This window comes from Triturus cristatus, chromosome 1_2 (assembly GCF_964204655.1).
Source record: "Triturus cristatus chromosome 1_2, aTriCri1.1, whole genome shotgun sequence".
In the NCBI taxonomy this organism is placed as follows: domain Eukaryota; kingdom Metazoa; phylum Chordata; class Amphibia; order Caudata; family Salamandridae; genus Triturus; species Triturus cristatus.
In genome coordinates, this window is record NC_140580.1 from 785,456,124 (window position 1) to 785,480,335 (window position 24,212).

Below are 24,212 nucleotides of genomic sequence, written 5' to 3' on the forward strand. Positions count from 1 at the left end.
CTTATATATTCTGTTGATGCATTTCAATGGCCTCAATGCATATATACCACCTTCTTCATGGCTAATAATTGTATGTCTCCTCCCAACGGATAGCTATAAAAACATATAGTACAACTCCTTAAACATAAATATAAAACAAATGCATCACAATTTAGACTGATTGATGGTACTGTGTATGAGTGAATGAGAGTCTAGAGTTATTTAGGAAGGGAAACCCTGAGTGTTTTTTGGTCTTGTAAGAACATGACAGATGATGGAGGAGAGAAACCCCTTCTCAAAATTTGGCCTTTGAGGTAAAAGTGATATATGACCTTAGAAATTTCTGATCAAGTCGAGGCCAGGTTTTATTGCTCTTTCGCTTCTTACCTCACTTATGGGGCATAATTGCACAGCAGCTGTTTTGTCCTTACTTTGAAAGCTACATGGCTGTCGCGCTTGTCACCTGGGCATGATCCCAGCAGCTCTTTCGCAGGCTCCTGTGTATTTAGTTATATTAAGACACACTCATTTCCCAACTTCCTGAAGGTGCCCTATTGGCCCCTGCTTTTATGGTCTGGCTTGACAGCCCAGCTGTGCCAGATAATTACGTGAGCACAACTTAAGAGGGGGTTTGGCTCTTCCAACATGGTGGGAACCAGTAGTACATATTTTGATTGGACCGAAGTTCCATGCTTCCACAATAAATGTGCATGCCCTCCACGCTGCTGTGGTCATTTTATTTATCCAGCTGCCTGAGCTTGAACTTTCACAGGCACACACAAGACATCGGAATGCTATTAAGGTGTGTTAGATGAAAAGATAATTTATGTTTTTTCTCTGGCAACAGCGCAGATGGCAAGACGGTAGGCATTGATTTACATGGATTTATAGGACTGGCTTGACTGGGCTTGATAGTGCAACATTCACCTGACCTTTTAATCTACACTAATGTTATTCAACAGTTCTTTAATTCCAAACAAATACATATCTGTCCCCGTGCTATTTGCTTTTAACAATGCTGGGGTAGCAGGCGCTATCTAAATGCAAATACAATACAATATATAACATTCCCTTATCCCGAACCTATTTGCATTGCCAATGCTTGCTTTGTGTACTCTGTCTCGGTTCCTCCTGCTGCGCTTTACTCAAGGGGAGTAGTTTAACCAATGTGCGTCAGGTGGCGCTGTGCTCAACCACTGCAGGACGCGGTTTGGGAGACGCTCTGTCCCAACGACCGAGGGCAGGTGCACATGCGCAGTGTAACCACTCGCGCGCACGCTCTGCCGCCGTCTCTGCTTCTCGCCGCCCCGGGCCCCGGGTCACCATGGCGGACAGCGCCAGCGAAAGCGACACAGACGGTGCTGGCTCCACCGCCATGCAGAGCTCATCCTCTTCCTCCTCTAGCAAGTCCGGCATCGTCATCTCGCCCTTCCGCCTGGAGGAGCTCAGCAACCGGCTGGCGTCTCTGCAGCAGGAGAACAAGGTCCTTAAGATCGAGCTCGAAACCTACAAGCTCAAGTGCAAAGCCCTGCAGGAAGAGAACCGCGACCTGCGCAAGGCCAGCGTCACTATCGTGAGTACTGGGGACCAGGGGGCGCGGGGTCGGCGTCACCGTCATGAATCAGTGCTTGTGGGGGCGTTGTAACACTTGGGGTGGGGGGCACAGTATGGTGCCACCAGTGTTGGTCACATGGGGCGCTGTACGGGGGAGGCAAAAGCAGGGTGGTACCAGGACGCTCACCTCCCATTAAATGTGTCGTAATAGCGATGGGGTGGGGCTGCCGGGCTCCACCCGGGGATCGGTGCCAACCAGGAGCACCTGACTCTCTCTCAAAGGCACCATGCCCACCAGGACGTAGTGCCGACAATCCTTACGTTCAGGCCCTCTGATTCCACTGGCACTTTGCTGTGTGGTGCAGGATATGTAGAGCAGTCTTGCCTCTTCCCGTGCCAGCATGGGGCCCATGCAGCACGAGAATCCTACCCTTGCAAACAACGCTGCTCTGTGACACCCTCCTTGTCTAAGAGTTCTTCCCCACTGGGGTGCCCTATTAGTAAATGTTTTTGGATTTCCCCTTTTCCATGGAGTGCCAAGCCCCCACGCCGTTGATGGGCTGCGCCTTAATTGTGAGGGTCTATCACATATTCCCATGTCGGTGTTCTATCGTCCTGACGCGCCCCACCCCCTCTGCGGCGTTAAGGCTACCCACCATGTCCTGCTGATTGCAGTGTTTAGGATTTGCTAAATGAATTTAATTCGCTAAATGACAGTATGCTTAGGAAGGTGTGTGTTGGACTTTATCTATACAGCTAAGCACCAAGATTTAATGACCTGCTTCTTTAAAGTGCCTGTGATTATTTCACTTTGCCTGTGTTGTCTGTCCTGCCTAAACGGAATCGCTTGATCAAATGCTACTTAGTCACATGTTTTGTTTAAAGCAGCTTGCACACAGTACAGTTACTCAGTATAGAAAAGTAAATTCATGTATCCATTAAGTCGTTGACGAGATGAGTAATGAGCAAAACCAAGCACTATAGGTAATGCTTTTCCCACAAAGTCTAATTTATTAATGGAGCCACGTGCAGCCACACTCCGTCCACATCCGTGCTGCATACTTAATAGTAAATATTCCCATCTTGACCTAGCCCCACCCCCGCCGTGCTTCCAGCTCTTAATTATTCACATTTCAAAGTGCGCCAGTCTCTCTTCCTTTTCCCGGCACTGGTATGTAAGAGCTTAGTCATCTGTGATACATAGGGTACACCATTGTGTATTTTCTTCGAGTTTTCGATCTATTTATTATTTGGTGTTTACAGCCCAAATATTTGAAAGATAGGGAAAGTCTCCAGTGTGTATACGATGGCGTGAAATATGTATAGACCACAATGTGGCCTCAATGTGATGCGCATAGCGGTTTTTACAGGTGGTCTTCACCTTTGAGCAACCACAAACTTAATGCAGAACAGTTTGTTTTATTTTATTTGGATACGTGCTGTAAAACGTTTACATCAAACAGTACATGCGGTCTGGTGCATGCTATCGAATGCATTTATTGGAGACATTGTTGCAAGTGAGACTTTACAAAATGAGACCATTCTGGTCCCTTCACGTCTGCTAAGTGAGTGAACTTGAAGCACGCGACGACCCTTTATGGACGATAAAGTAAGTAGTCATGTGAAAATAGACGGGGTAATGAAAAATAATTCACGTTAAAGTAATGTTAATGGTCCATATTTTAATGTGATATCAACAATTGGTTTAATGTCTATACATGGACGTGGCTGTGTGTGTATATCTCTTTTGAAGGGACTCGGGGGCTTGGCAACTCTGAAGAGCATCTGAGTGGAGAAGGTGCATTGGGATAAAATGACCCGAGTCTTGAGCAGGCGCGTTGCCGGCTTCAGGCAACGTTGTATTTGTTGCGGCCATGGGCGTAGGAGGTTGCCTAGGAGGAGTGGTTGTTAGTTGGACTAAAAGTTTGAACATTAAACTTAACATTGTGAAAGTTGTAGTGTCTGCTTGTAGATAACGGCCTAAAGCCTCAAATCTCGTTTGGCTTGAAGAAAATTTCAATACGTGATGGGAAAGAAGAATGAGTTTGATCATGCATGAAGAGGAGTGGATATCAAATTGATGTGCTTGGAAGGAAATGTACATGTATACAGTGCATTTTCGAGTGACTACAGCTCAGTATCGAATAGGTTGGTAAAGTCCCCATTATAAGTTATCGGTTAAATCCGAATTCAATCGGCTCAACCCCAGGAAAAGAATATGTGAATCCCTCAGTTAAAATAGAACATTAATTTTTTTGACTGCCAGTGCCCCGCCTAAAGCTGGCAGTTAGCAGACAGAGGTTGTACCTTCCTGCGCTGGCAGTTCAGGCTGTATTTTAAAGATGGATGCGATGCCTAGTTGGTAGATCGTAAACATTTCTCTAATTTGCTGCATTCCAGTGCAGTTCTCTGAAAGTGCTCTAGTACCAGTTCCTCTTGACACTACCCCTTTCGAAAAATTAACTCCCAAAATGAGGAGTTTTTGTTTTTTTCTCTTGTGCCTGGTTACAGTTGTTATGCCATGCCTATTGCTGTTTAAACTCCATTCACCACACCCAGATTCTTATGTTGGTAAAAGAGGTATGCTCTGTACAGATCTTGTTCACCAGTCTTGTTTAATATTTAACTGCTTCTTGCACTCTGACAGAAGGTGTATCTAGATAGAAGCAAGCAGTGACAAAGCTAATAGGGCTGTCTTGTATGTGTTGGAGCATGCAAACAGGCATGTGCTGTTATGGTGGTCATCGTGGTCGGGACACCTCGCATTAGCAATCACTTGAACATTGGAAGAAGCAGACACCTACTACAATAAAAAAGGCTTGCCTTATGTACAGAAATGAAGAGATGAGATAAATCAGTGTCTTTTTCAGATGTGAAATGGCTCCTCACACTGCAGTGCAAGCACTCCGAAGAAAGTGAAATTATTTGCTCGATAGTATAGTTAATAGAATAATATACTCCTAGTTGAGCCAAAGCCAGCTCTGTATATTTTAAAGGTCTTGGTACAATAACCGTGTTATTTATTTCTTTGAAAGGTTTTATATAGCGCTGTCTGGACCCGGGGGGGTGGGGAGGGGGGGGTGGTATCGGAGCGCTTTACATGAACAGAGGCAAATCCAGAAAAGCAGTTGTTCAGGGTAAACGAAAACAAGTGAGTACATCTCACATAAAGTTTAAAGGGGGCAAAATAACTTTAGCAATTTTTCAGGCTAACAAAACATGCAGGTACATCTCGCATTAAGAAAAGGGGAGCAGAAATTCAGTGTGGTTAGCGGGTAATAAAAATAAATAATATAAATGGGTGTAGCAATTTAGGGCAGAGAAGAGAGGATTATATGTAAAGAGGGAGCGTGAAGAGAGGGTCAGGAAAAACTGAAGATAACCTATGCAGGGGAAACGGAAAGCAAGGTGTCAGGAGAGATTATGGACCCCAATATATATTGAGAAGGTGACGGTTTAGGTCTTTTTTAAAGCTGAAGTAGGAGGGGTTACAGCACAGGTCCTGTGGGAGGGCATCCAGTTGTTCGGGGCGTTAACTGGAGAAGGAGCTTGATTGGGTGGATTTCGTTTTTTAAAAGCAGTTTGACGAGAGGGAACGCATCGATGCTTCTCATCAGTCTGGTACAGCCTGCTTTATTGAGTTTGTAGGTACAACGGGGTTTGTTGGTGAAGAGCTTTGTGTGTGATGCATGCAGTTTTAAAAAAGCATCTTCCTTCAACGGGTAGACAATGTAGGGCTTTGAGGGCCGGGGAGATGTGGTCAAATCATTTACAGTTCGTGATGAGTCTGGCTGCCATGTTGAGCACAGCTCTAAGGGGGGCAGGTGCACTTTGGGGGTTCCTGTGAGGATAATGTTTCCATAGTCCAGTTTAGGTAGGACTAGTGATTGGACATTGTTAGACTGAGCTGTCAAACCAGATCTAGAGAACCTTGATTGAACCTTCAAGGTAGATAGAATGTTGACAAAGGCATGTTTCACCCAAAATCTTGTTGCCAGTTATTTTAGTAGGATTATGTTTATTTGATATAGCCGAGTGATGGCATTGTTACTATATCATCCACTCTCAAGTTAGTATTTTTAGTTGTTTCTAGAATGCACTGTAAAATAGGTTGTGTAAATTTGCAGCTTCCTAACTTCATATGGCTTTTTGCATAATCTGCACTGTTTATGTCGCAGCCTACAAGACAGCGCAGCTGTCTGGTTTGCTGAAGACATTGTGTGACATTCAGAAAGTTGATCTAGGAATGCATTCCGCTCATTGCTTACCATTGGCTTTATGGTTTGTAACTCACATTTTGTGGCTTTATTTGCTTTAGGCTGTCCATCTCAATCTCGTTCCTCCCATTGTTCAAAGCTTGTTTACTGTGTCCTTCCACAAACTCTCTTTCCGTAAACAGGCTTTTAAATCTTGTTCCTGTCACATTTGTTGTGCTTTCATCAAAGACTGAGGTTAGATGTCAGGCTGTGTCTTCCAGGGGGCTTTAATTATTTTTTTTGTTCTGATTTCAGAGTGAGAGGATTTATGTGACCATCATGCTGGCTACTGGGGTTGTGCTTGAGGAAGACTGTACAATGTTTTTTTTTTTAGCACAACGAAATTTAAATGTCAGTTTATGAACTGTGCTGACTATCAAATCAAAAGATTGTTTGATGCCATTTCCACACATTGTCGTTTGTGCGCTATATACATTTATCAGTAAAACTGTATTTGAGTGCAAATTTATTGGTCATTTCAATTGAAGATGTGTTGTCTGTAGTGGCAGTACTCTACCATACCATGCATACTCCACTCTGCACCATCACATACTGCTGCACTCTACTCTGCACCACTCCACACTGTGCCACTCCCCACTTCTCTGCTCCCATCCATTGTATGCCTCTCTATACCAGTGCACTCTACCCCACTGTACTGTGTGCCACTGCACTCTTTGCCACTCCAATCTATGCCTCCCTACTCTGCAGCTCTGTACTCAATGCCACTGCTCTCTACGCCAATCTGTACCACTTCACTGTACACCGGTGCACTCTGCCAGTCCCTACTATGCCACTGTAATCTACATTACACTCTATTCTGAAATAATCTTTTCTACGCCACTGCACTCTACAGCACTGCACGCTACTCTGCACCGCTCAATGTCAATGCACTCTACACCACTATGCTCTACGCCACTCTATTCTACCCCGCACCACTGTGCTGTACTCTGTGCCAGTGCACTCCACGTCTCTCTACACCACTGCACTCTACGATAGTATACTATGCAACACTGCACTCTATGCCAGTGCACTCTGCCACTGAGGTCTGCATCGCTCCACTCAAGTGCACGCCAATCCTCTTTAAGCCACTATAATCTACTCTGCTCCACTGCACTCTACTTCACTTCACTACTCTGAAACAGTCTATGCCACTGTAAGCCACTCTGCTGCACTATTCTACTGCAGTGCACTTTGCGTCACTCTACATCACTCGCCTCTGTGCCGCTTCACTGTATCCTGCCCCTCTCCTCTGTATGCCACTTCACTCTACGACACTGCTTTCTCCACCTCTAATCTTTGTGCCAGTCTAATCTGTATCACTACACTCTAGGCCACTGTACTCAAAGCCACTCTACTGTATACCACTGCACTTTATGCCACTACAGTCTACTCTATGCGACTGCAGTCTACGATATTCTATTCTACTCTGCGCGACTCCACTCTGCACCTCTCCACACTATGCCACTCTATTCTACACGCTGCACTCAGCACCACTGCGCTCTAACCAATGCTTCCTACACAACTTTACTCAAAACCAATGCATTCTACACCACTGCACTCTACGCCAATCTACTCTGTACCACCACATTCCATGCCTTTCTACTCTGTACCACTCTACTCTCTGCCTTTCTACTCCTCGCCACTGCACTCTGCAACACTACTGTGCAGCACTCTTCAGTGCAGCACTGCGCTCTGCCACTGAACTCAATGGGACTCTACGCCACTCTACTCCACCACTCTACACCAATGCACTTGACGCTACTAAACTCTGCCACTCTAATCTACTCTGCACTCTTGACACTGCACTCTATGCTACTTCAGTCTGTACCTCCTTTTCTACTCTGCACCACGCCAGTGCACTCTACCCCACTCTGTTATGCACCACTCCTATCTAGGCCACTCCACAAGACTGTCCTCCGTGCCAAAGCATTCTTCGCCACCCTGCACAACTCCTCTGCCCTGAAACAATCTACTCTCTTCCACTGCAATCAACGCTGCGCCACTACTCTATGCCATTCCACTCTACAACAATCTACTTTACACCACTGCACTCTACGCTGCGCCACTCTGCCTGTCCAGTCGACTCCATGCTGCACTTAACGCCAGTCCACTCTACACCAGATTACTGAAATCCAATGCACACTGTACCTGCGCCAACTCCTTGGCACCACTGCACTTTACGCCACTGTACTCTACAACTTTCTACTCTGCCACTGCACTTTAAGTCACTCAACACCATTGCACTCTATGCCTCTCTGCTCTACACTGCACCCCTGTACTCTACGCCTGTGCACTCTGAAACTCTACTCTGCATGACTGCACTTTATGCCCTTCATTCTGCTCTACACCACTGAACTCTACTGCAGTCTGCGCCACTCTAAGTCATTGCACTCTATGCCACTGCAATCTCCTCTGTCCCTGCACCCCTCTGGGCCGCTGGCAGTCTATCTACTCTGGGCCGCTGCAGTCTATGGCACACTCCTCTCCTTTACTAAGGGGCGCTCTCCTCTACGACGCGTCACTCTACGTGTGACATCGTGTGTAATTAGAAATATTTTGATTAGGTACCCAGTGCTGTATATGCGTTCAAGAGGAAGTATCTGATTAGGAGCACCATACTTTGAACATCCATTCTCCACTTCGACTACACTCTTCTGATAATTTTTAAAACCTTGTATTTTTTAGGTCTCGCGAGCCAAAGGCTCGAAGAGACATTTTATATCTGGGCTTTACAAAGTGCTGCCGTGGCCTAAAGCTACAGTGCATGTGCGCGGGCGCGCGCGCCGCGCTTACTTTCACTTTTGCGGCCGCACGGCCGCTTTGATCACGATCACTTTCAATTTCGCGGCCGCAGACCCAGCCTCCTCTGCCAGCACACCCACAACTGGCAACATTACTAGCGCTTGTTTTTCTTTAGGTCTGACCCGAACTGGTGTGGGCGGGAGAAAAACAACAGGGTACTTGGTCAGCAAACTTCGAAGAGCACAGTCGAATACCTTGAGGCGCACCCCGATCTCACCTGCAGTCTGCCAAGGTTTATTGATGCTATGATTTGTCTGCAGCAACTGCAAAAATGGTCTTTTTTAATTTTATTTTCATCATGGATTTTCCCTCCTTTAGAGTCGCACCTCTGCAGGCTGCAAGCACCGCATTCACGCTGCTTCCTTCTTCCAGCCACGGCAGGGGGAGCATATTAGCCCGCTACACCCGCGATCCTTCTCGCACTGCGCCGCCTCAGCTCGCGGAGACCGGGCTCCCCGGGCGGTTCCATCCCTGCAGCCGCGCGCGTTCCTCGCAGGTCGCTCGGGCCTTGCTGCTGGCACTTTGCTGGCACTTTGATCATTTTGAAATCCGCCGCAGTCCAGCTCGGGCGCCCTCACCGCACAGCCAGTCTTCATTTCTTGTTTGATTTCTTCGTTTTGTTATGTTTTTTTGGGGAAAAATATCAGCAAACGCTGACTTCCACACTAGACCCCGGCCGGCAGACCAAGGCTGTGCCGCGCTGGCGTCTCTGGTTTGGCCCCTTCACTGCAGCCTCATGTGCAGCGCCCGCCCAACTCCCCGGCCCGCCGATGCAGAGCCCAGCGAGTGCCAGCGCCTCAGTGTCACAGCTCAGGAGGATCAGGCTGCGAAGTACCAGCTCACCGCTCCGCCCGATCAGAGTCTCCTGGGCTGTGTGCCTCCCGGGCCTCACGTTCTCCTAGGCCCGGCGCCGCTCTGTCCAGCTGCACGCCGCACGCTGCTGCACGCCTCACACTGCTGCACGCCTCACACTGCTGCACGCCTCACACTGCTGCACGCCTCACACTGCTGCACGCCGCACACTGCTGCACGCCGCACACTGCTGCACGCCGCACACTGCTGCACGCCGCACACTGCTGCACGCCGCACACTGCTGCACGCCGCACACTGCTGCACGCCGCACACTGCTGCACGCCGCACACTGCTGCACGCCTCACACTGCTGCACGCCTCACACTGCTGCACGCCTCACACTGCTGCACGCCTCACACTGCTGCACGCCTCACCCTGCTGCACGCCTCACACTGCTGCACGCCTCACGCCGCTGCACGCCTCACGCCGCTGCACGCCTCACGCCGCTGCACGCCTCACGCCGCTGCACGCCTCACGCCGCTGCACGCCTCACGCCGCTGCACGCCTCACGCCGCTGCACGCCTCACGCCGCTGCACGCCTCACGCCGCACGCCGCTGCACGCCGCACGCCGCTGCACGCCGCACGCCGCTGCACGCCGCACGCCGCTGCACGCCGCACGCCGCTGCACGCCGCACGCCGCCGCACGCCGCTGCACGCCGCTGCACGCCGCACGCTGCTGCACGCCGCTGCACGCCGCACGCTGCTGCACGCCGCTGCACGCCGCACGCTGCTGCACGCCGCTGCACGCCGCACACTGCTGCACGCCGCTGCACGCCGCACACTGCTGCACGCCGCTGCACGCCGCACACTGCTGCACGCCGCACACTGCTGCACGCCGCACACTGCTGCACGCCGCACACTGCTGCACTCCGCACACTGCTGCACGCCGCACACTGCTGCACGCCGCACACTGCTGCACGCCGCACACTGCTGCACGCCGCACACTGCTGCACGCCGCACACTGCTGCACGCCGCACACTGCTGCACTCCACACACTGCTGCACTCCACACACTGCTTTTATGCAAGTTTATGATACTGACGTTGTAAATGACAATGCCTTTTATTTGTTTTAAAACCAAAACATAAATAAAGGCATTGTAATTTTACAATGCCAATAGCTCAAACTCTTATAAATGCGAGACCTATTGCATTGCAAATGCTTGTTTAAGTTTGTATTTTATCAGGAGGTCATTAGGTTGGCAGAGACTAAAGAGGCGCTGTCTGGGTGTCACTCTCGACAGAGGCGTCAATGAACCTTCTGCCCAAACAGGTCTCCCGGCTAATACTACTCTGTTTAGATGTGGAGCTAGGACAGGTCTTCCGATAGTTCTTACAATGTTTTGATTCAAGTATTTGAATTAGGTGTGTTGCCATACTTGGTTGGTTCTGACTGTTAGGTCAAAATTTAAAAATGTCCGTTTATGTATAGTTCAGTTGAAATGATGCTCTAATCCAAGGACCAAATTATGGATCTCAATTTAACGGGTTATTGAACCACAAATGGCAAATCAAGTGCCACTTTATGTTTCATTAATTTCCAGCCATTGAAGTTTTAAAATAGATTTCCTGGGTCCGACTGCTCTGAAAAACTGGTGCATAAAGAAAATATAAATGTGCATGTTAATTTACAGTGTAAAGTTTGTTACACAAACAATTATCTTACACGGAAGTACAGGAACGTTTAATTTTTTTATTAATGTTCAAAGTAGCATTGTTTTTGTAAAATATGTACAGTGTTGGTTTTCGCTAAGCCAGATATCTGCATACACCAGGTGCACATTTTTAATGTTGCGGATGCCTACAATATTTCCGAAAAACTCGGTGCAAAGTGTAAATGTTTTACTGTTTATACCACAGGCCTTACAAAAGCAAGCCTCGCCATCCAGAAACAGCTCTGCAATAGAGTATTGTCCATTGCTTACTTGTTACATGAACGGTTTAAAGATTCAAGACCTCAGACCTTAAAAAGATTCAAAATGTTTCAAACTATGCTAGACTCTAAGGGCCAGATGTACAAAGCATTATACCGGTGATATGCCGTTGGCTACCGGTAAAATGCATTTTGCCTTGTCCAAAAGGCAAAATGCGACTCTAACTTGTTACATAATCACAGGCCATGTGTATCAAAATCAGAAATTGTGATGACCAAATTGCTAATTTTACTGAATCACCATTTAGTAATCACAATTTCCGATTTATCGTATGAATCGATGAAGATTTAGCAACTCCTTAAATTGTGCAATTGCAAATAGCGATTACCTAAATAGGTAATCACAATCGGGTAATTGCAAATGTCACGTTTTGGAGCAGCTTGAGGACTGCACAATCAGGAAGTGGGTCAATCTATGCTTTTTGCAGAACCCAGAGGAGGAGGCAGAATGTTGCAACAGAGTACTTTGGTGACTGGAGTGTTTTTTTTGTGCACCAAACTTATCAAGGCCCCTGAGGGGAATGGCAATGAGGCTGGAGGCCGCAAAACAAAATTAAAAATCAATGAGCAAGAACTGGAGGTGCTGACAGAGGAGGCGAAGAGCCGTGATAAACTGTTTGGAAAGAGCTCACTGCAGGTACCAGAGAGCTGAAAAAGGCAAATATGGAATGACATTCAGGCCATGATCAGCGTGTTGGGTGTCACGCAGCAGTCGGTCGAAGACATTCGAAAGTGTTGGTATGACCAACGGACATGGGCCAAAGATAAGGTAGCAAACAGGCTTGCTGATGTAAGGCAAAATGGTGGAGGACCATCCACCCAACCACTGTCCAACCCAATGGCGGAAATAGTAGAATCAACTTTGAAGCAAGAAGCCATTGTTGGGGTCACAGACATTGACTCCTCAACCACACCCAGTACCAGCAAAGCAAAGGTAAGAAATTGCAACATATAAAAGTTTACAAATTAGGAAGACAGTGTTAAACTTTAATCCAAAACATTACTGGCCACACTTTTCGTTGTAGCAAATGACAAGTAGAAACACCATGTCTGGGATTTTTGACAATTTCAAGCAAGCAAGCAATGTAAACCGACACACACAAGTACGTTCTTAACTCAATTATGTCCTATTCATGTTACAAATACCTGTACAAAATGCTACTGAAACTGAGGAGAGACTGCTTTTTTGAGAGTGTGGTAATATTGTGTTCCAACCACCCATGACACTTGCACCAGCCATGACACTTGCACCAGCCAGATGCAGGACAACAGTGGCTCCACTCCCTGATTTTGACAGAGGCTGATATTCCAACAGACATGCCTACACAACCCCCAGGTCGCTGCTGGGGAGCGTGAAGTGAAGGGTGTCGGCCCCCTACCCCCCTGTAACGTGTAGTTGCCCCCACATGTTCTTGGCAGCTACAGGAGGAGACTGGTGGGCTGCCTGCTCTTATACACTGGGCGCCTGACCCTAAGATGGCATCAGTCAGGGCCTAACTGCCTACATTTTTCAGCGGAAGGGAGTGCTGAGGGGAGTGTCCCGCCCCCATCCACCGTGTGCAGTAGTGACAAGGGGCAGGGTTGCACCCTTTAAGCACAGAGCTGGATATGAGACCGGCCCAGTCCCCCGAGGAGCCTACAAGTGCAGTCTGGTGACACGTGACATCCCCAGTGATCCCTCCCTACGTCCTCTGACCTGGGGGTCTAGCTGAAGGATGAGGCAGACGGCGTCCACCAAGAACACCGGGAAATATACCTTCTTTGGAACTATGGTGATGCCCCTACGGGCTATAACTAAAACGGTTTACACACTTTATTCTAAGCCGAAATATTGCTTACAGAAACCTCTCAGGACAGGGCCTGACCTCAAGATGGCGTCTGGATTTTGTTCGGACTGCGGTTTATTATGACATTCTCTTATTGCACCTGATCATTATCCTGACAGCGGAGTCCGAGCACCATGTCCAATTCCTGGTGGAGCTGCTCGGTTCAGCTATAGAGATGATCAGCTCTGGTTCATCCCCTTGGCCGTCACCTACCCAACCAGACATTGGGCACAGTTTCTCCCCGTCTTTCTCCCATCCCTCCCCTGACGAATTTCCGTAACTTTGCTTTTTTCCCTATGTTTAATTTTGCTCTTGGAACAAATGTAACTTGTAACCTGTAACTCTGATCCTCATGTAAAAAGCGCTGCGATACCTCCGGGTCTAGCCAGCGCTATATAAAACTCAAATAAATAAAAAATAAGAAATACACAACCATCTGAGGATAGATCCTCCTATAGACGTCATTCTCTTGTCCAACGCCAATCCACTACCCTCATGAGGCGTAGAGTGGCTGGAAGACAGCCATCAGAGGCAGGTGGCAGATAAGCTACATTTTGTGGTTTGGAGGCATCCATGTTAAAAGTGCACCGCCTACAATGCAAGTATATGTCAATCCAAAGCCAATTGAGGTTACTGAAAGACAACACATGTGACACCAAATATGATATCAAGCTGCTGAACACAACAGTGGAGGAAGGGCAAAAAGTCACTGCAGACAATTTCAAGGAGCTGACATCTGCCATCAAGGAACTATGCACAGTAATGTAGCATGTCAATGTCACAGTGTAGGTGTCCTCACCAACTAATGGGAAGATTGGATGGATTTACCAGATCTGGTCAGTGCCTGACAAATGCATCTGCATTGCTGTTGCCACGTGCTGTGACCATGCAAGTGGAGATGGCACATAGCAGTAGAGACGTTGCAAGAGGTTTGGTGCAATTCACAAACGCTATTGAGTACTTGCAGACTGCTAGGATTGCAGGGAACATATTTAGCCGTAGGGGATAGTGAGGAGCTCTCCAGCCTCAGTAGTGTCACTGCCCATCTGATGGAAAATAGACGGACATCGCAGTTCGAGACATAGTGCAGCTCCAGAGGCATCGACAAGAGATAGCACAGAGCTCATCAATGCCCTAGTGGAGTGATAGACATGTATCTGTGCATGTTGTTTTGGGACATTACAAAACATCTGTCATGTTTGTGGTGACACGCTTGATTTTGCACAAATTGTGCATTATGGCACAACTTAGTTTTTGGTGAGGACCTATTTGAACTGAAGTTAAGGTAATAAATATGAAAAAATAGCAGCAATATCATTACTTTAGAAAGAATTGTGTGCAATTTCAGCACCTTTTGCTTCCCTTGATCCATCTGTAGGTTGATGTGGTGAACATGGCTCATCGTCATCATTTGAACATGAATCAGACGGGTCCAGGGGTATGCCTCTTGTAGCTGTTGTTCAACATGGCACTCGTAGCCACAATTTTACATCTGGTTTCAGGACTGTACTGTATTGCTCTGCCACTGAAGTCATCTGAAGCGGCTCTTGAGCAGGCCAAAGGTCCTCTCTATCACTTCACGTGTGTTTTTATGCGCTGCATTGTAATGGTGCTCGCTTGGAGTGTATGGATTCAGATATGGGGTGAAGATGAATGAGCGCACAGCACATTCAATGTCTCCTATTATGACGAGCAAATAATGATTCACTGTCCTGAACTTCTGCTTCTGTACTATGTGCTACACAGTGTAAAAGAGATTTACCTAGTAGATATCCTTCTCCAAATGCACCACCAGTTAGCCGTGTGTATATTCCACTATGGCAAACAATTAAATTGTGAATTTGCAAGTCGCAATTTGGCATTGCAATTTTTGACAATCGCTAATTTTGCGATTCCCTAATTTTGGGCTTTGAATGTCTTTCATAAATTCGGAAAGGCTATTTTGCATTCGCGAGCAGTGAAATTTAGCGATTTGACGTTTGCAAATGCAAAATCGTTTAATATGGCCCCACATTATGCTTTTGCGATTCGATATTAGGAAGGGTTGTGTTTAGGGCGTCCCATCCTAATACCGAATAGCACTGGTATGTACAGGGGTGTGGAATTTAATAAAATATCTACTTGTCCATGGGGCAGGTTGCTTCATAAATCTACTTGTCCTGCAACAAAATCCACTTGCCCCCTTGGTGCCTAGTAGTGCAGCGACAAATTATGGCAACAATCTCATTATATAAGAGCTCTGATGGAGCCTCTCTGATTATGCGAGGGCTCGTACCATAGTAGTGTTTGTACACTTGCAATCCCCTCATGTTGCCATATTTCTGCAGATCTACATACTGGGGCTGAAGGTAGTGGTAAGAATAGTTACAGGGTTAGAATGCCCTTTTGAGTCTGTGCAAACCTACTAACATGCATATTTTAAGGGGTTTCAACAACTCTTCTCTAATCTTTTCCCATACTGAGAAATGTTGAAAATTTCCTCCTGACAATGGCAGACGTAAACCTCTTCCAAGGTTGGCGAAAAAAGTGGTTGGAGGGAAAGTGAACTTGCAAACACTCAGGTTTTCGCATGAGCAAATCTACACATGCAGATTTGCTCATGCTAAAATGCAGTTCATAAATATTTTCTAGGAGTACTATTTCTTTTCCTACTTCTATTAATTTGTGGGAATTCACAAAAGCTGTATAGCTGCACTTAATGCAAGGACATATACCATGGGTGCCCTTTTGAGACTTTCTTTAATAATTGTGCCCCTAATTTGGTCTGGCGTTCACTGTGATCTTTTGTGGTTATTAAAATTCTGTCTCTCTCTCTGTATCGGCTGGCTTCACTGTGAGTGTCCGCATTCTGCTCTTTCACAAGGAGCATATCTGCACAGAAAGTAGTTTTGTTCAGTACCAGTAACTACTGTGGCAGTGTGTGCTTTTTGAGACCAAAACATTTTTTGGTGCTTTTGCCAATGTTTGTTATAGTGGTGAGGACCCAGCAGCTCCCACACCAATAAGGTTTTAAAAAAACAATGCCAAATCAAGTCACACATTGACAAAACTAAAGCTAGCCACCAATTTCAGACCTACTGGCTTTACCAATGCTTGTTTGTTTCCCATAATCTTATCAAAACTGGTTGCACTGATTTTCCATTATGAATATTTTTTAGAAATACTAGCATGCATCAACACATGTTACTCAATGATGCTGCAAAGAAATGGTACCTGAAATTACCAACATGTTTTTCTCCTGATTTCATTTTTTTAATGAAATATTTATTTTGAAAGCAAATAATCCTCAATCTTGCTTTCAAGCTTCTGCAAACATTTGCATCAAATCAGAGAGCGTTCTGGGAGCATTATAAACAGCCTTATATTGCTAAACTTTGAAAGCGTATGTACACATTTTTTTACTGGAACCACTGTCAGTAGTGCAGTAGGAGCTTACAACATTTACTTAGTGCTCACCCTAATAATAAAGGATTTCAATTAATGAACCATGAATACAAATTTGGACAGCATTAACATTTGGGCAAAAATATTACATTAACTGCAGACAGTGCCCTTCCCTGATCCATAATGGTGTACTGCAAACTGGCAGCCAAAGGGTTTGTGCTGCAGGGGGTTGGGCCTACTTGTCCCAAGGACAAAATACACGAAGACTTGTTGCCCTTGACCCTAAACAATAGGCCCTGGGCGTCGGGCTATAGGAATTTCCCATCCCTGTATGTAGGTATGAAGGTTATGTTCCTGGAATGCGGTCACAAAACATTCATAATTTGCAGACTCCGTAGAGTAAGCGGTAACTGATTTGCAAACGGAAAGGGGACCCCTTCCCCTTTATGAATGTGGATGAAAACATTTTTAGTAGCAGGCAATGGTCCAATAAATCACTGCCTACTCTTTAAAAAATGGAAAGAAACCTAAATAAAAAATTTTTTTCTCGTATGCAGCCTGTTTTCTCTTCAGAAAACAGGCTGCGTTACAGAGAAAAATATTGCTTTATTTAACAAGCAATCACAAGCTTGATGGTCTGCTGCCCCCAGCAGGCCACTTTCCCTTATGTTGTAGCCATTCACACGGGGTCTCATATTGCGACCTGCCTCATGAATGTTAAGGTAAGTCTGCTTGCTACCCACTGTGAATTGCTAACAGTATCAAACACACTGTTGTACATCAGTTTGCGATTTCCTAAAAGCAAATTGCTATAATTTGCTATTAGGAAATTTCAAACACACAAATTCGTACATCTGGCCCTAAAAGGTGTACCTTTCTATCCGTTAAGACTTCCCGCACGGAGTGAAATTCGTACCTCTTTATACCTGCATACAAAAGTCAACTGGGGAAAAGTTGTAGTTACATTTTTTGTCTGCATTTGCATCGTGTTGTGGATATAGCTTAGAAGAATTTTTCCCCCATACAGGATGTGAAACATGACGCTATGTTAAGGTGGGACTTGCTGTGGCAGTCTTTAACCATCAGGCAGCATGAAAAGATGCAACATAGATCTGTTGTGAATGCTTTGGGAGAGCTGCGGCATACTCTACAATCCTCTTGTAGTACTGTGGTTGTAGTGGCAATCTATTGCTACATTGTTAGAAAGGGACAGGTGTGGTAAGAGAGAGAAGCTTGCCGAAACAGTGGGCTGTGGTGACTTTGGCCTTGCTGCAGAAACCTCCCCATTCCCAGTATTCCCTCGGTGGATTTTTGACCTGTTCCGATGCCTGCTGCGTGCTGCCCTGTTGCAGGGTGTGCGGAGTAGTTATTCGCATGTTTAAAAAAAAAATTGTTTTATATAGCGTAAATTAGACCCGAGACATCTGGTATTAGAGCGCTTTACATAAGCACCAGTTTCGCTACAAATGGACAACTTCATTTTTGTTAGGCACGGGGAGATTAAGTAATTTTCCCAGAATCACAGGATGTTGAGCGTCGTTGCTGAGACTCTAATCCAGTTCCCCAGCTTCGAGGTCGACCGCTCTAGCCTAAGGCTACATTCTCTCCCCTTTCCAGATCCTAAATTACAGCCTCTTTGTTTCAATTTTCAACAGCGACGCACTTGTGCTAAGATGAAAATTCTTGAAATTCAGATATTTTTCCATCAAGGGATCCATATCCGTAATCTATTCAAGTTGATTGTGCGTGTGGGATCAAACCTGACTCGCTTATTAAAGGGAGAAAGGGCCATGACGGGAAATATTCATCATGACACCTGATGGACGGTTATATATTAGACCTCGATTGGCACTCTGAGGTGTGGTCTGGCACGGAAGTTGTTCTTGTTAGAAGGGTAGGGTCATGCCTCTTCAAAGAGTAGCATATACGCTTTGTAACGTATTTTGTCCACGTTCTTGGGTACAGATATCGCCTAAACTGTTATATCACTATGCTGTCAGTAGCAGCAATGGCAGGGAGCTGTGACAAACAGTGTTCACACTTCATTATGCTTGTTGGCTACTCACACCCGATATGGACACACAAAGTTCTGACTGTTCTCTTGCGGCTTCAGTAACAGTATTAGTGTTCAACTGCCTGCGGTATTCCACCTGCTCTATAAATAGCTGGAGGCAGTATCGTCTTTTCTTCACCTGCTCCAGTAACATACTGTACCAACCAAGTCTGTCCTCCCTTTTGTGACTGACCCAAATAGCACGCCCTATCTTTGAACCCTTTGACCTCTGCTAGCTTATACTCGAATTTAAAATACAATTATTTCTCCTATGATGGCGAGTTCATTACACCCCATCCCCTCTTTCATGGGTATAAGACAAAAGCTGCTTAAGACAGCTTGCACTGTTGACGGTGCACACCAAAAGCCACACAAGTTTTTAGCTCCAATACACAAAATACTGCTCCTCTGCTGTTAGCCACTAGATGAACCTACATGGTGAGTCAACCTTTTTTTAGCTCTCCATAAGCCAATGCTTTCTAACTTTTGAGGCTAGCAACAGACCCAACCAGCGTTTACCTTTTTTGTAGACGTCCACTCTGCTTTAGCAAAGCCACATGCTGAGTTTTTCTCCGTCTTGAGCTTTCCCATTCTGTTATACTAGACTGTGCAGCCAGTCCTGTATTTTGTAGGTTGCATGGTCAAGGGAAGTTTTTCTTTTGAACCCGATCTAACTAGTAGTTCTAATTTTCCATATCTTGTGTTAATTTGACGGTGATTTTACAAAGGAGGAAGCACATGTAATATTGCACAGTGGCAAAGAGGAGCATCCATTAATGTGTGGCACTTCTCAGAAGACATTATTTCGGGATTGGTATGGGGTTGTCAATCTGCGAAAAACCGTTATACTTTATGCTTCTGTGCTGTAAATTATTCTTGCGTTGGCAGTTGTACGAAGTCTGGTCATTCGTCAATTGAGCTGTTTAATTGTAAACTGCTTCTGGCCTTGGGTTCTAGAAGTCAGTTGTAACAGTATTCTATTAGTTGTCCTTTCAGCTGTCGTTTTAAAGAGTAATTTGAACCTGAAAACACGATTTCTTTAAATTACATGCACAAATGTAATACAACTGAATGCCAATTTTTGTCGAAGGACGGGAACGTTCGGTAACAGTTTTAAGAGCATTATCCTTGCTACCATTGCTAGTGCATCAACTAAAATGGTAGCATAACAGCGTATCTACTTGGCCTAACTTCTTCTTTTGGCATTTATGCAAGGCAGTAAATATCGATGTTTTATCTTTAGGTAATTAACAACAATCATTGGCATAGCCAATAGGTCTCGCCTTTGGGAACTTAAGTGTTTAGCCATGCAACAGTTGATTTTGTTGCACCTAGGATATTGTACTGCATAACTAAATACTTATAAGGTCCCAAAGGCGAGACCTATTGGCTATGCCAATGCTTGTTTAATGCACTTCGACCGCTGACTTGCAATATCTCACACTTAAGAATGTCACATGTATCGACATCGTAACTATAGAAATGTCACACTTAGCAATCAGAGAACTTGGCAGCTAAGAGAAATAAAGCGAACCGGTGGGTTAGAATACCAATATGTAGCAACTTCTGGACACACACACAAAAATCGCTATGGATTTTACACATTTTCCTAGCCAAATCGCGGAGGGAAGAACTCCTTAGTTTAGACACCTCAATCTACCCATGACTGAAGTTGAGTGGCCAAGTTGTCTTATAGCAGCTCCCTGGAGTGTGCCTCTACTAATCATCTTTTTGGTCCAATCTCGCACCCGACGCCCCATGTTCCTCATAACGTCGTAAACAAAATGGACCCAATTGTAAGATGGCCGACACCGATTACTACCTACATGGCTACTCTCCCGCATGACTGCTAGTTCCAAGATGGCAGCCCCAAAACTTCCCCGTCCACAACTCCCGGCAGCCCTCACACTCTTCTGTTCCCCTCCCGTCCTTCTACGAGTCCGTTGCCGAGATGGCGGCAAAGCGGAGTGGCCCGGAGGAAACCGAGAGCTCACCTGAGGACTCGCCAGACTTCGAAGAAAGAAAATAACCCCAGTGGCGAGCCTAGCCCTGGGGACAGTAGCAGCTCTAGTGGAGAGAGCAGCCCTGAGAGGGACAGCAGCCCGAGCGTGGGAGCAGCACCGAGCATAGCGATGGCGTGGAGCAGAGCTTCGACGACTATGAGAGCCAAGATGGAGGTTTCCACCCAGACGAGGAGCATCGTGGTGCCTCTAAAGCCACCGATGAGGGGCGTGGGGTGCCCAAGGCATCAGAAAAAGGGCCCGCGGGGGGACCTGGGGTGAACATCTTTGCCAATGACGGAAGCTTCCTTGAGCTCTTCAAGCTGGAGGCGGCGCAGAACTCTCAGGCCCCGAGACCTAAAAAAAAGTGATGGACTCACATGAGCAACTTTGTTTCTTCTAATCTTGCAGTACACTAAACCTTTGCACAGATAGCACTCCGAGCGAGTTACATAAGTGCTACATTTTAGCACAATAAGGACCCACCTTCACTAAAGGGGATTAGGGCCCATATATTGACAAGACTACTAGGTGCAAGTTTTGTCCTTATGATTGGAAGCATAGTTTTTTTCTAATGATATGACATTTCCTTTCTCGTGTCTAATCTGGCACATTGTGTGCTTTTCTATATGATCCATGAACTGATTTCTAATTCAGTCATTAGGTAATTTATTTAATTATTAATGTGTGGTGTAAGTAAATTGCTATTTTGGTCTGCAGTTAAAATGACAAATAGAAAGGGACAACTAGTAGGTGTAATTTTACCTATTATGTATGCTAGCTCAAACTAGCAACACATCTGTCAAGGTGAAGCCAAGATGCGCAATTGTGTGCTAAACAAATACATATGAAGATTACCTTAACAAATTCACTGATTAATAACAAGCATTATACATTTGTGTGCTTGTTCAATAGAATCAATCATAGCATTTATGACGCACACTACATACCTGTGAGGGTCTCAAGGCGTGGGGGGGGGGAATGCTGCTACTGTTCGAAGCGCCAGGTCTTCTCTGGGGCCGCATTTGGAGAGTTCCGGAGCTTGTTAGTTATGCGGAGGGGCTAAATGAGGTTTTATCAATGCCTGGTTGGCACAAAATAGGATGGTTGAGGGATGTTAAGCGGTTGTTAGGTGAGTTGGGTCTTGGAGAGGCCTGGCAGTCCAGGACCGCACCGTCCAAGTCTGTCCTGAAAAAACTGTATTGGAAATGGGTAATGGATTCTAGAAACTCTAATCCTAATCTATGCAGATGTACTGCTGAATTCCTACTAGTAAAGGAGGTGGCACTACTTGAGCCTTATCTCAATATTATTTCAAAATCTATAGATAGGGCTTTATATTTTAAATTTAGGATAGGTGTGCTGCCTGTGTGTGAGTTGACTGCTGGATGGAAGGTGCCAGCACAGACTACTCCTTTTTGTCCTTTCTGTGAGACCAGGATTGAGTCGGTTTCCCACCTTTTATTCGAATGCCCCGCATATAAAGCTCCTCGCCTCAGGTGGCTGAAACCCCTATGTAAAGAACTAGGCACAAGACAATGTAGTGAGGCCCTCCGTATTTTAAAATCTGACACACGCCCTTTACTCGTCTGTGGTATGGCGAAGTTTTTAAATTGGGCATGGACGATCAGATCAAAAAGGCTTTTGTATGCTGTTTAATCATGGTATTAAAATTGGAATTTTCTATGTAATTTATCTATGCCATTCGTATTTTGAACCTGTATAACTGTTTTCTTATGAATTGGCTTTTTATTGTATTGCTTTTAAAGGTATGTTTTATATCGAAATAAAGCCAACTTTGACTGACTGGCTACTGTTCGAAGCGCCAGGTCTTGAGGAGTCTCTTGAAGGATAGAAGGTCTCCCATCTGCCCTAGGCAGATGGGGACGCTGTTCCACGGCTTGGCGGCGAGGTGGGAGAATGATCTGCCGACGGTCACTCTTCGGATGCAGGGGATAGTGGCGAGGGCATGGTCTGCGGAGCTGGTGGGCGGGGGTGTAGAGGCTGAGTCATCTGAGATACGCTGGTCCGGTGTCGTGGAGTGCCTTGTGTGCGTGGGTGAGGAGATTGAAGGATATCCTCTTGTTGATGGGGAGCCAGTGCAGGTCTTTCAGGTGGGGTGTGATGTGGCTGCGGCGGGGGATGTCCAGGATCAGGCGAGCGGAGGCGTTCTGGATGCCTTGGAGTCGTTTCAGGAGTTTGTCCGGGGCTCCTGCGTAGAGTGCGTTGCCGTAGTCCAGTCTGCTGCTGACGAGGGCCTGGGTGACTGTCCTTCTAGTTTCAGTGGGGATCCACTTGAAGATCCTGCGAAGCATGCGGAGGGTGTTGAAGCAGGAGGAGGAGATGGCGTTGACCTGCTTTGTCATGGAGTGTGTGGAGTCGAGGATGACCCCCTAGGTTTCGTGTGTGGTTGGTGGGTGTAGGGGGTGCTCCTAGTGCCGTCGGCCACCAGGAGTCGTCCCAGCCCGAGGGGGTGGAGCCGAGGATGAGGACCTCCGTCTTGACCGAGTTAAGCTTCAGTCTGCGACTGCCTTCCTTCCTTCGTGGAGGTTGGTTTTGGCGGTGTGGGGGTCCTGGGTGAGTAAGAAGATCAGCTGGGTGTCTTCGGAGTAGGAGATGTTTAGGGCGTGCAGTCAGGCGACGTGGGCTAGTGGTGCCATGTAGACGTTGAATAAAGTTGGGCTGAGAGATGAGCCTTTGGGTACGCCGCAGATCTCGGTGGCTTTGGAGCAGAAGGGGGGCAGGCGGACGCTCTGGGTTCTTTCGGAGAGGAAGGAGGTGGTCCAGTCCAGGGCCTTCTCTTGGATTCCGGCGTCGTGGAGGCGTGCTCTTAGTGTGCGGTGGCAGACTGTGTCAAAGGCGGCTGACAGGTCCAGGAGGATCAGGGCCGTGGTTTCTCAGTTGTCGAGCATGATCCTGATGTCGGTGGCGGCGAGGAGGGCAGTTTCGGTGCTGTGGTTGCTGCGGAACCCTGACTGGGATGGGTTCAGGATGTTGTTCTCTTAGAGGAAGTTGGTCAGTTGTTTGTTGACTACCTTTTCGATGACCTTCGCCGGGAACGGGAGCAGGGAGATGGGTCGGAAGTCCTTGGGGTCTGCCTTTGGTTTCTTTAGTAAGACGTTGATCTCTGCGTGTTTCCAGCTCTCCGGGAAGGTCGCTGTCTCGAAGCAGATGTTGATGGTTTTCCGAAGGTGGAGTGCGATGGTCCTACTGTCTTTGTTGAAAATGTGGTGTGGGCAGGAGTCTTCCGGGGATCCGGAGTGGACGGTGTTCATGATCTTGATGGTGTCGTCGTTGGTGTTGGTCCAGGCAAGCAGGCGGTTGGTGGTTGTGGGAGCGGGGGTGTCTGCTGTTGGGGTGGTGACGGCGTCAAAGCTGTCGTGGATGTCTGCGATCTTGCGGTGGAAGAAGGCGGCCAGTGAGTCGCACAGTTCTTGTGACGGTGGGATGTCGTTGGAGCTGGGGTTGGAGAGTTCCTTCACAATGCTGAAGAGCTCTTTGCTGTCGTGTGCGTTGTTGTTGAGGCGGTCTCTGAAGGCGGACCTTTTGGTGGATCTGATGAGTTGGTGATGGTC

At 46.7% G+C, this 24,212-nt stretch overlaps 1 protein-coding gene across 2 annotated transcripts in view; it reads left to right on the forward strand.

The window, feature by feature from the left end:
• Nucleotides 1-1,190: 1,190 nt before the first annotated feature.
• The window catches only part of CCDC6 (coiled-coil domain containing 6), a 402,320-nt gene continuing 379,298 nt past the window's right edge, over nucleotides 1,191-24,212 (forward strand). For both annotated transcript variants that reach the window (XM_085608834.1, XM_085608835.1), the window contains exon 1: nucleotides 1,191-1,552. In XM_085608834.1, the coding sequence (XP_085464960.1) occupies nucleotides 1,304-1,552 (249 nt within the window). In that variant the 5' untranslated portion in view covers nucleotides 1,191-1,303. The remainder of the gene's footprint in view (nucleotides 1,553-24,212) is intronic.